Below are 13,258 nucleotides of genomic sequence, written 5' to 3'. Positions count from 1 at the left end.
TTAACTTTTGTTATTTCACTTTTTTTTTATTATTATTTTTTATTTTTGAACAGGCTACAGTTCTTCAATAATTCCTGGTTGGTAGGTACTTCATTGCTGGAAAAAAAAGGCCCAAAGTCGAAATTTGGATATTAATGGTGTGTGAATTTCCTATCTAGTCAGTTACCTTCCGTGCCTCCAAGGTTACGTAAACGTATTCTATTTTTTATGTCATTCGTAGGGGCTCGAACCTTTTCTCTAATCAACTTTCCACCTCCTCCTCAGATCAACTGCGAGGGTCATCCGTGGATCATCGAGCCCAGCTCCCCGACAACGTTCCTCTACGTCAAAATGACCGGAGTCTTCCTGCCCAACTCCAACTGGCGCGAAACCACCAACCGCACCGACAGCACCCTGGGCGACTTTCAATGCGCGACGCCCAATCGCGTGTCGATTCACTCGGGCGAGTCGCTTCATACGGTGGTGTGCCCGAGTCCAGTGTACAGCCAGCGGCACCATATTGTTGAGGTATGGAAACGTTGAGGTAAACGGTGGAAATGTTGAGGTAATCGGTGGAAATGTTGTGGGGTTTCTCCATCCAGAAAAACATCCTGTAGATTTTTTTCAAGGTGTAACATCACGGAATGGACTTGGGCATAATTCCTTAGGTCCCAAAGAATACGTAGGGGCTCAAAGATGTAACTGCTTCGAGGTCTTTTATGTAGTACCTGGGATTTCATTCTCAATTCAGCGACAAGCCACCTGTCTCTTTCCATTAACCTCACTCTATTGGGGCCGAGAAAAGCCAGTAGAACACGATTGTTCAAATGGTCACCTATCAGGTTACCAAAAACACTACGGAACGTTACCTATCTTCAGTGATCCATTGAGAACTGGTGCATTCAACGAGCATTTGAGAATTTGACCACATAATAATACAGCTCTAAAGCTGTGTCCACGTATAGTCGACCGGTTGTCGATCGATGTCGACTGACACGTCCACATTGCCTTGTTAACATAGATCCACCTCGTCAATCAACGCCGTTCGACCATGTTTGGACACACCTTAAGGGTTCGTAGATCTTAGATTCCTAGAAGCTTAACCCATCCTTTAGGGCTGTTTTCCCCTACACCTAAGCCTCGGAGTGGGCTTTTTATGGCACCCTAAGGGTTAGGTGATAGACGATAGAGGCCGCCTAGGATGTTAATGTTAACCTCACCTAATCTGGTTACCCTTCCTATAAAGATTCTATTATTATTCGCAGGTGTTCTCTGAAGGCTGGGTTATGGGATCTAACGCGCCCAAAGGCTGGCTTACCACGTTGGCCAAGAACGAATCCCGCAATATCGTGATCGATTTCATCCCTCGGGAACATGGCGTGTATAGCGTCTCCTGGCTAGAACTCACCAGACGGTAAGTTATTGGATTTAAAAGAATTAAGTTTTTTGGTATTTCAAATAATTAAGTTTTGGGGTTTAAAGGAATTAATATTTCAAGAAATTAAGTTTTGGGATTTAATGGAATTGAGATTTAAAGCAATTACCTAAGTTTTGGGATTTAATGGAATTGAGATTTAAAGAATTAAGTTTTGGGATTCAAGCATTCTTAAATTCTGGTCTCAAATGTCGTTCGTTTCCAACTTTAAGTACCTCGAATAATGGCATGACTTGAACTCGAACCACCAAACTCTAGTTGCGAAGTCAAACACACTATCATTACTGAGGGTGGCTAAGTTTTTGAATTTATACAAAATACAGGTCTAAATGGTCCCTCCGTGGGTCTAATAATATAAATCCTAAAAGGTATCGACCAACATCAATGGTGTTTTGGTTGTGGTTGGGACGGCCGGGACGGTGGACTTCGGACATTAGCAGTACTCTAAATATTGCCACTATCTCTCCTTACAGTCCTCTGCTTCCAACTGCTCAAGATATCAACGGCCCCTCCATGTCAATCACAGACTGTATACATTTTGGACGGATTTCGACCGTTTTTTGGCGGTTTTCAGCTATACCGACTAAACGGTTAGAGATATGGTAAAAGTTAGGGTAAAATAATGTAATGTAATGTAAAGTTTTTTCTTTATTTTGATTATAATACAATACAATGAAGAAGGTAATAATAATAAACAAAGGTACAATTTTAAAATAATACTCAAATAAGCATCATTCAATAGGATAAGGAAAGTCGTGTGATGTTCACACCAGATTTTTTACATAAAGCTAAATCAAAATTTTGAAGGTTTACCTTCAAAATCAAGCCCCCCCAAAAATTTAGGCAAGAACCGCCTATGAGTAGAATCTGACTCATCAAACTGAGTGACCCACTGAGAAGAGTAGTCCTTTTTTTACAACTCACTCACTGCACATCTTTATTAGGAGCAAGACAGACGGGAGGAACTGATGGAAACTGACACTAGCGCTATCTCCCATTTAAAATCATGATGCGGATAATAGTGCAAGTTGTTTTCTAACCTCTACAAGACTGACACTAGCGCTATTTCCCATTTAAAATCATGATGCGGCCGATAGTGCAAGTTGTTTTCTAACCTCTACAAGACTGACACTAGCGCTACTTCCCATTTAAAATCATGAAGCGGATAACAGTGTAAGTTATTTCCTAACCTCCACAGGCCGTTTGACCCCACACAGGTCAAATTTCCATAAGTCCTTCTGTCTGTTAAGCTCATTTATTAGCAAATTTAATCAAAATTTACTGAGGAAGAATCACTCAAAGGTCGCAGAATTTTGATTTTTAATTAACAATAGGATAAAAAGAAGCCATTGGTTTGTACGTTTGTAGCGAAAACCAAATGTCAGCCCCAAACAATCACCCTAGTTAGGACAGCTAGGACTGATTGACCCCGCCTGAACTCGGGAAAAGGCAAAAACAAGAGGAAGAAAAAGAAAGAAAAATAAGAAGAAGGAGAAGAAGAAGAAGAAGAAGGAGAAGAAGAAGAAAAAAAGAAAAATAAGAAGGAGAAGAAGAAGAAGAAGAAGAATGAGAGAAAAAGAAAATTAAAAAAGATCATCTCCTTTTCATATTTATTTTCTTCCCTTTTGTGAATTTTTATCGAAGAAGAAGAAGAAGAAGAAGAAAAAATCCATCGCAGTCAAATTTTTCGACCTTTCAAATGGGCGATCCTTCCTCTACTTTAAATTAATTTATTAGAAAATTTTCAAAGTTATTTTACCTACCAGCTAGTGACTAAAAACCATACAATAGGTACCTTAAACAAAACAAATTCTTTAAATCTCTTGTAGAAATATATCTAAATAAATATTCTATTGAAATGTTTAATAAATTCTATTTTATAAAAAATTACACGTGTTTGTTCTTTTCTTATTTCTTTGAGGTTTGATGGGTGAAATTGTGACACCGAAGGCCTTATCGTCCCGAAAATTAAAAAAAAAGGAAGACATGACAGGAGAAAGCCAGCCGTTCCTTGTCTGGATAAAGTTCAGCGCGAGTGGAAATTATTGAACCCACGACCTAGCGCTCTGTATACATAGATGTCCCGAACTCGATGCCTGTATCAATGCCAGCCTCTGGTGTGACGGCATAGAACATTGTCCTTCAGGTAAGGTTACTACAAGGTTAAAACAATAATTACAAGGTTAATCTTAATACAAGGTTTTACAAAGTTCTAGCGCTCACAAGGTGTGCTACCGTACACTACAACCTAACTAGGACGCCTAATGAAAAGTCCAAAGTTCTCAATTAAAAGTTTTCAATTTTCATTTAAAGTCAAACTTTAATTTATTGCCTTATACGAGTAAGCCTACTGTTTGTGTGGCTAAAATAGCGGCACATGTTCGTGATTTACACGCACAATCACACGCCATATGCATGCACACACCACATAAACGCACGCTTTGACGCGCATCAGGCCTGTAAACGCATGAATAGGCTCGCCGTAACTGGGGGTAGTGCGTCTGCCTTGTAAGCGCTAGGCCGTGGGTTCGATTCCCGCCCGGGGCGGATTTTATCCTGATGGGGTTTGACGCGCATCAGGCCTGTAAACGCATGAATAGGCTCGCCGTAACTGGGTGACCTAATAACCTAAATGCACTCGCAAAAAGCCTCCATGGGGGGCCATTTGGGGGAAAACCCTCTCATAAGAGAAATTCCATGATCTCTCACATAGACTCGTCCTGCAAAGAGGGAAAAAATCACAAAAAAGGGAAAAAAGGGGAGGGGAAAGGGGGGAAAAGTTGAAAGTTTACCTGAGGGACCACGGGGTAACTTTGGACTTGTTACCATGGAAACCGAAGAGAGATTTCAGTCGAGAGCAGATCGGGATGCTGTGAACATCTCTCCGAAAAGATCGCGAATTTTTCGAAAAAGTGTTGAAGAGAGTTAATTTTTAATTTATTTTTTTGGAAACAGGTATTGAGTCCTTTTTGGTGTTTGATTTTATGGTTTATCATAAAAGTTGTCATTAAGAAAGTTTGATTAGGTAGGCAACTACCCAAATTTATTAGTTTCTGGTCATTAAAGACATTATTTTCTGTTTCATTTAATACAGGAGACAGACCTTTGAATTTTTAAATAATTTATGAAAAATATATCAGTGAAAATTTCAATTAGGGTCCTAAATTTGTTGTTTTCTGGTCATTAAAAACATTTTTATTAAAAAAAAAAAAAAAAAAAATCGTTTTAGAAGAAGAAAAAACAGGATATAATATCTCCATTTCCCAGCAGTAGGTATTTATTTATTTCCTTTGCGAAATGGTAAACAAACTGGGGAAGGGAATTGGGCGAATTTTGTTTGTTTGAACTTTGAGAATTTCGAAAAAATCAAAGGTCAAATGCAGAAGTTTTTTTTTCCACGTGGGTGGACATTATTTCTAGTGAATTTTTTATCTTGAAGGTAAATAAACGGTTTTGGGTAGACACCTACTTACATCACAAAATGAGGGTTGGACGACAGCGCGACGATCCGATACGTCGAGATTGATCGCGTGACGACCGTTTAGGATCGGATGAGGTCGGTGAGCTCCGGATGGGATCGGGCATGTCCGTGTTATTGTAGCGTTGTAGCTGCAACGAAGTTTCTCCTTTAGTTTATCTGCTTGTTTGGTCCTCTACAACTCCCCAAAGCACCGTTTAGTCAGATTTTGATAACATGTTCACTTACAGAAAATTCCACAAATACTCAACCGGCTGTCGATCGACGTTGACTGAACCGTCCACACTGCCTCGGCAACACAGATTTACCTCATCGAAGCCAGCCTAGTTAGCTTAGTTGGTAGTGCGTCTGCCTTGTAAGCGCTAGGCTGCGGGTTCTATTCTTTTATCAGCCATACACCAGGGCGTTGGTCTCTAGTCATGTTTAATTGGCTCGTACTGAACCGCAGTCCACATGTACGAGTATTTGCGTATGTACTTTTTTTTGTATTTGAGTGTTGACTGGTAACTGTAGTATGACGTCAATGTACAATATTGAAACACTATTTCCAAATTCCGGATCGCATCTTACTGTTTTCTCCTTTAGTTTATCTGCTTGTTTGGTCCTCTACAACTCCCCAAAGCACCGTTTAGTCAGATTTTGATAACATGTTCACTTACAGGAAATTCCGCAAATAGTCGACCTGGCTGTCGATCGACTTTGACTGAACCGTCCACACTGCCTCGGCAACACAGATTTACCTCATCGAAGCCAGCCTAGTTAGCTTAGTTGGTAGTGCGTCTGCCTTGTAAGCGCTAGGCTGCGGGTTCTATTCTCGCCCGGGGCGGATTTTATCCTGCTGGGATAATGTTCGTTCTCGGAACGGTTGGCTTTCTCCTATCCTGTCTTCCTTCTCTCTTCGATTTCGGGACGATAATACCATAGCAGTTACAGTTCCCTCTGTCAAACCTCTTTTTTTTAAAAAAAACCTCATCGATTGATGGCCGGTCGACTATGTTCGGACACACCTTTAGATTTTGGGTCCTGAGGGTCTGCTGCTTGGTCCTTTAGAGACCTTTTGTCCAAGTTCCTCAGTTCACTAAACTTCTGGTCTTTGCTTCCAGGTGTAACTACCGATTCGAAGCGCAGCGTGGGGAACGGGTCCGCGTCACCATCACCAGTTTGCAGACCAACAACCGCACCAGCTGCACGACCCATCTGAATCCGGACACTGGCCGCCTTCAATGTATCGGCAACAGTACGGCCTACCTTCTAATAGCCGAACTGAGTTCTCCGGATGCCGCCAAAGTGCCCAAACACTGCCTCTGCTCCTTTGCTCAAAAGTAAGTTGTTGTACAGTAACAGCGGATCAGGACTCCTCTCCAAACTCTTGTCCCAGGGGTAGGTTCAGGAATTCAGTCACCTGTACCGGCCTCATCCAGAGGTCCGTGTGTGTAAGTGTGGTAGGGTTATTGTCGTGCGGGCTTTCGTGACAGAGCAGGCATTTATCCCGGATGGTAGGGTCAATTCTGGACACGTAAGAGTTAAGGATTTTGCTCAAAAGTGACAGCCGGCTACGGTTTTACCTACCAGCTAGTGACTAAAAACCATACAATAGGTACCTTAAACAAAACAAATTCTTTAAATCTCTTGTAGAAATATATCTAAACAAAAAAATATTCTATTGAAATGTTTAATAAATTCTATTTTATAAAAAAAAATCCACGTGTTTGTTCTTTTCTTATTTCTTGCTTTGAGGTTTGATGGGTGAAATTGTGACACCGAAGGCCTTATCGTCCCGAAAGTGAAAAAAAGGAAGACATGACAGTGGTGTGCCCGAGTCCAGTGTACAGCCAGCGGCACCATATTGTTGAGGTATGGAAACGTTGAGGTAAACGGTGGAAATGTTGAGGTAAAGGGTGGAAATGTTGCGGGGTTTTTCCATCCAGAAAAACATCCTGTAGATTTTTTTTCAAGGTTTAACATCATGGAATGGACTTGGGCATAATAGATCAGTTGCGCTTACTTGGGTGATGTTTCAAAGTCATAGAGCAGGAAAAATGAGGACCTACGGAATTTTCTTCTACGACTTCTAGATACCGAGATAAATCGATTTAAAAAATACCGGTACCTCGTGAACTTTGACGTCACGGCATACGCTCTGGTTACCCTTCCTATAAAAATTCTATTATTATTTGCAGGTGTTCTCTGAAGGCTGGGTCATGGGATCTAACGCGCCCAAAGGCTGGCTTACCACTTTGGCCAAGAACGAATCTCGCAACATCGTCATCGATTTCATCCCTCGGGAACATGGCGTGTATACCGTCTCCTGGCTGGAACTCACCAGACGGTAAGTTATTGGATTTAAAAGAATTAAGTTTTTTTGGGATTTAAAATACTTAAGATTTGGGGTTTAAAGGAATTAATATTTAAAGAAATTAAGTTTTGGTATTTAATGGAATTGAGATTTAAAGTACCTAATTAAGTTTTGGGATTTATTGGAATTGAGATTTAAAGAATTGAGTTTTGGGATTCAAGCATTCTTAAATTCTGGTCTCAAATGTCGTTCGTTTCCAACTTTAAGTACCTCGAATAATGGCATGACTTGAACTCGAACCACCAAACTCCAGTTGCGAAGTCAAACACACTATCATTACTGAGGCTGGCTAAGTTTTTGGATTTATACAAAATACAGGTCTAAATGGTCCCTCCGTGGGTCTAAAAATATAAATCCTAAAAGGTATCGACCAACATCAATGGTGTTTTGGTTGTGGTTGGGACGGTGAACCAGTGTTGCCAGATTGATCCTCCCAAATTACCGTACACTGCTAGAAAATTTGAAAACTGCTAGAAATATCGTACATTTTTACTTCTCCTGGCAGTGTTGCCAGACTGGTCAGCTGAGATTACGGTTCAATTTTGCTGAAAATGCCGTACTTTAGCGTATGCCACTTTTATAAAGTCGTACATTTTTGCATAGTACCGTACTTTTACAGCAAATTACCGTACATTATCGTATAAAATTCATTACCGTACACATTATCGTACCAAAGCTCGAATACCGTACAAATACGGTAATTACCGTACATCTGGCAACACTGCGGTGAACTTCGGACATTAGCAGTACTCTAAATATCGCCACTCTCTCTCCTTACAGTCCTCTGCTTCCAACTGCTCAAGATATCAACGGCCCCTCCATGTCAATCACAGACTGTATACATAGATGTCCCGAACTCGATGCCTGTATCAATGCCAGCCTCTGGTGTGACGGCATAGAACATTGTCCTTCAGGTAAGGTTATTACAAGGTTAATACAAGGTTTTACAAGGTTATTAAAGACTCTTACACCCATATTTATGAACAAAATGCTGGCTCTCAAGTTCGTGCTAAGCATAGTCTCAAGGCATTTGATTGGTCAATTTTGACTTGAGACTGGTCTTAGAACGATCACTCTTGTTCATGAATACGAGTGAATGGACTTGGGCATAATAGATCAGTTGCGCTTACTTGGGTGATGTTTCAAAGTCATAGAGCAGGAAAAATGAGGACCTACGGAATTTCCTTCTACGACTTCTAGATACCGAGATAAATCGATTTAAAAAATACCGGTACCTCGTGAACTTTGACGTCACGGCGTACGCTCTGGTTACCCTTCCTATAAAAATTCTATTATTATTTGCAGGTGTTCTCTGAAGGCTGGGTCATGGGATCTAACGCGCCCAAAGGCTGGCTTACCACGTTGGCAAAGAACGAATCTCGCAATGACATGACAGGAGAAAGCCAGCCGTTCCGAGACCGAACCTTGTCTGGATAAAGTTCAGCGCGGGCGGAAATTGAACCCACGACCTAGCGCTTACAAGGTGTGCTACCGTACACTACAACCTAACTAGGACGCCTAATGAAAAGTCCAAAGTTCTCAATTAAAAGTTTTCAAGTCAAACTTTAATAATTCATTGCCTTTTAAGCCTACTGTTTGTGTGGCTAAAATAGCGGCACATGTTCGTGATTGACACGCACAATCACACACCACATAAACGCACGCTTTGACGCGCATCAGGCCTGCAAACGCATGAATAGGCTCTCCGTAACTGGGTGACCTAATAACCTAAATGCACTCGCAAAAAGCCTCCATGGGGGGGCCATTTGGGAGAAAACCCTCTCATTAGAGGAATTCCATGATCTCTCACATAGACTCGTCCTGCAAAGAGGGAAAAAATGACACGACAGGAGAAAGCCAGCCGTTCCGAGACCGAACCTTGTCTGGATAAAGTTCAGCGCGGGCGGAAATTGAACCCACGACCTAGCACTTACAAGGTGTGCTACCGTACACTACAACCTAACTAGGACGTTTAATGAAAAGTCCAAAGTTCATTAAAAGTTTTCAATTTTCATTATTTAAAGTCAAACTTTAATTCATTGCCTTTTAAGGCTACTGTTTGTGTGGCTGAAATAGCGGCACATTTTCTTGATTTACACGCACAATCACAGGCCATATGCATGCACACACCAGATAAACGCACGCTTTGACGCGCATCAGGCCTGCAAACGCATGAATAGGCTCTTCGTAACTGGGTGACCTAATAACCTAAATGCACTCGCAAAAAGCCTCCATGGGGGGCCATTTGGGGGAAAACCCTCTCATAAGAGGAATTCCATGATCTCTCACATAGACTCGTCCTGCAAAGAGGGAAAAAATTCACAAAAAAGGGGAAAAAAGGGGAGGGGAAAGGGGGGGAAAGTTGAAAGTTTACCTGAGGGACCACGGGGTAACTTTGGACTTGTTACCATGGAAACCAAAGAGAGATTTCAGTCGAGAGCAGATCGAGATGCTGTGAACATCTCTCCGAAAAGATCGCGAATTTTTCGAAGAAGTGTTGAAGAGAGTTAATTTTTTATTCATTTTTTGAAAACAGGTATTGGGTCCTTTTTGGTGTTTGATTGTATGGTTGATTTACGAAATGTGTCAATAGGAAAGATTAATTAGGTAGGTACCTACCAACACAACTTTATTAGTTTTTGGTTTCTTTTCGCGAATTTTTCGAAGAAGTGTTGAAGAGAGTTAATTTTTTATTCATTTTTTGAAAACAGGTATTGGGTCCTTTTTGGTGTTTGATTTTATGGTTGATTTACGAAATGTGTCAATAAGAAAGATTAATTAGGTAGGTACCTACCAACACAACTTTATTAGTTTTTGGTTTCTTTAGTCAATTTTTCTGTTTCGTTTTATAAAGAGTAAGATCTCTCGATTTCCCACAGGTACCTATTTACCTTTTATTTTTTAAATGAATTACGAAAAAGTTATCAATAAAAAATCTACCTAATTAGGGTTCTAAATTTGTTGTTTTCTGGTCATTAAAATTTTTTTATATAATAAAAAATCGTTTTAGAAGAAGAAAAAACAGGATATAATATCTCCATTTCCCAGCAGTAGGTATTTATTTATTTCCTTTGCGAAATGGTAAACAAACTGGGGAAGGGAATTGGGCGAATTTTGTTTGTTTGAACTTTGAGAATTTCGAAAAAATCAAAGGTCAAATGCAGAAGTTTTTTTTTCCACGTGGGTGGACATTAATTTTAGTGAATTTTTTATCTTGAAGGTAAATAAACGCTTTTGGGTAGACACCTACTTACATCACAAAATGAGGAATCCAGTCTGATCGACCGGCCGGCGATCGACATCCATCGATGTCGATCTCCGGCCGGTCGGCCTCTGCGGCCGGTCGGCCGATACCTCTGCACATTAATTAGTATACATTCCAAATTTCTAAACCCAGAGCTAAGTTCTCAATTTTGGTGTTCCTTCAACTAGACTTTCTGTTTTGTTGATGAGTAGAAAATCACATCAGGCATGCTCAGAAGTGACTATTCAGTCCAAAACAGGGTCACATCAATTCAGTTGGAATCTGTATTGGTGTGTTTTCGCTTGACCATCAGGAAATATTGAAGGTGTAAGTATGGCGATGGACTTCTTTTTCGTTGTTGTTGTTGTATTGTTAGAGATGTTGTTGTTGTTGTTGTTGTTATAGCTTGTTGTTTTTCTTCTTCCCTTCTTCTTCTTTCTCCTTCTTCTACCATTTTCTTTCTGTTTTTTTTTTTTCTTTTTCTTTTCAAGGAACAAATGGTGTGTACAGATTGTCAACCGGTGTCTCACAGTAGGTACCTATTACTCAAGATACTTTACTAAAGAAAACGACGCGAAAAGCTAAATAAAAAAAAAAAAAAAAAACATTACTTACAACTTACAGAACTACAAAACTCTGATAGGTATCTGAAGACAGCCATTTCCAGTCTGACGTCAGACTGTCTGACATCAGACTGTGTAGGTACCTACAATAGTACAATCACCATTTAACGTCACCCAACAATATTATTAAAATTAACTCTGTTTAATGTCACGATTCTAGTATCAAGCATTTTCTTCTTCTCCTTCTTCTTCTTCTTCTTCTCCTCCTTCCTCTTCCTCTCCTCTTAAATCTGAGAACCGTCTTTTTCATTTGTTCTAAGACTGAAATAAAGAAAAAGTTCACTTGACATTGATGGCAGTGCGCTAGGCAAAGTTCAAGTATTTTACAAGGAAAAGATTCCAATTAAAATAGAAAGTAAAAAATTAAATTTGTTATCTAATCGGAAAATTTCTCCCTAATCAATTACTTATTTTTAAGTCTTCAACATTTTTTTTTTTTTTTTTTTAATTGGAATGTCAATGCTCAATTCAGCAACTTCTTACAAAACTCCTCGTAAAATGCGAATAAGATTAAGTAGAGCACATTAAATTTACCTACCTTTTATTATTTTGCATACCAGCCTGAATTTCCCTCACTAAAGAAAGAGCAAAGGTTGAGTGCGAAGGACATCCACTTATAAAATTTGTAGCCAAAACTAAATCACCCTAGTTAGGGCTGATTGAGAGGCTGACGAAACACACCGAAACCGTCTGTATACGGGAAAAGGCGAAGAAAAAGAAGAAGACCCGTAGTTACCTACCTAGATTTAATAGGAGGGTTTCCTACTTTCGTTTTAAGAGCAGGAAAATAAAAGGGTAAGCTGTGAAATAATGAATGATAAAATGAATGAATAATAAAAAGGAAGCGAGATAGAATAGAATTACGGAAACAGGGAGGAGGAGAAAGAAGAAGAATGGGGAGGAAGTTGGAGAAGAAGGAAAAGAATAATGAAAAAGGAGATAAAGGAGGATGAAAAGAAGGAGGAAATAGAAATGAAGAGAAGAAGAAGAAGAAGTTGGAGAAAAAGGAAAAGGAGAAATTAACACTTGACCAAACCATTCTCTCTTTTTCACTAACGGCTAATATCTCAGTCGCTCCACGTCAGAGTGTATCGGAGATTTGTCTATTAGTTAAAAAACAATATTTCCTACTATTTTCAATATTATTTGACATATTTACTCAGTACCGGTCCGGATTTTGAAGCGGTTAAATTTCAGCAAGATCCAACGAAAAAGAAAGTTCGGCTCTTATGGACTAATTCTCTAGAGGCAGAGGAAAGTAGAATCTGACTCATCAACTGAGTGACCCACTGAGAAGAGTACCTAGTCCTTTTTTTACAACTCATTTTTCTAAACCAGAGTAAGTTCTCAATTTTGTGTTCCATGAACTAGACTTTGGTGTTTTGATGAGTAGAAATCACATCAGGATGCTCAGAAGTGACTATTCAGTCCAAACAGTCACATCCGATTCAGTTGGAACCAGATTTGGCGTTTCGCTACCATCAGGAAATCTTTGAAGTGTAAGTATGGCGATGAACTTCTTTTTGTTGTTGTTGTTGTTGTTGTTTTTCTTCTTCTTCTCCCCCTTCTTCTTCTTTTTTTTTCTCCCTTCTTCTTCACCTTTTTCTTTCTGTTTTTTTTTTCTTTTTCTTTTCAAGGAATAAATGGTGTGTACAGATTGTCAACCGGTGTCTCACAGTAGGTACCTATTACTCAAGATACTTTACTAAAGAAAACGACGCGAAAAGCTAAATAAAAAAATCGCACAAGAAAAAAAAAAAAAAAAAAAAAAAAAAACAGAACTACAAACTCCTGATAGGGTATCTGAAGACAGCCATTTCCAGTCTGAGGTCAGGACTGTATGAAACATCAGACTGTGTAGGAGCCTACAATAGGTTACAAGTCACCATTAAGTCACCCAACAGATATATTAAAAGTTATAAGCTCGTTTTAATGTCGCACGATTCTAGTAATCAAGCATTGTGGTCCTTCTTCTTCTTCTTCATTCTCCTCCTTCGCTGCTTGCTCTCCTGCTTAAACATCTGAGAACCGTCTTTTTCCTTGTTGCTAAAGACTGAAAGTAAAGAAAAAGTTCCACTGTGACATTGATGGGCAGTGCGTAGCCAAAGTTCAAGTATTTTACAAGGAAAGGATTCCAATTAAC

General features: G+C 39.7%; 1 protein-coding gene across 1 annotated transcript in view; it reads left to right on the top strand.

Moving 5' to 3' along the window:
• Positions 1-8,685, top strand: part of LOC113467125 — an 81,412-nt gene extending 72,727 nt beyond the window's left edge. Inside the window, exons 25-33 of the mRNA XM_026823119.1 lie at positions 221-507; positions 1,245-1,393; positions 1,888-1,949; positions 3,489-3,576; positions 5,996-6,214; positions 6,677-6,746; positions 7,073-7,221; positions 8,029-8,215; positions 8,554-8,685. Coding sequence (XP_026678920.1) covers positions 221-507; positions 1,245-1,393; positions 1,888-1,949; positions 3,489-3,576; positions 5,996-6,214; positions 6,677-6,746; positions 7,073-7,221; positions 8,029-8,215; positions 8,554-8,685 — 1,343 coding nt within the window. The remainder of the gene's footprint in view (positions 1-220; positions 508-1,244; positions 1,394-1,887; positions 1,950-3,488; positions 3,577-5,995; positions 6,215-6,676; positions 6,747-7,072; positions 7,222-8,028; positions 8,216-8,553) is intronic.
• Positions 8,686-13,258: the final 4,573 nt, after the last annotated feature.

The sequence above is a fragment of the Diaphorina citri genome, unplaced genomic scaffold (genome assembly GCF_000475195.1).
Source record: "Diaphorina citri unplaced genomic scaffold, Diaci psyllid genome assembly version 1.1 scaffold408, whole genome shotgun sequence".
In the NCBI taxonomy this organism is placed as follows: Eukaryota; Metazoa; Arthropoda; class Insecta; order Hemiptera; family Psyllidae; genus Diaphorina; species Diaphorina citri.
This window is presented reverse-complemented; position numbering and strand designations above follow the sequence as displayed.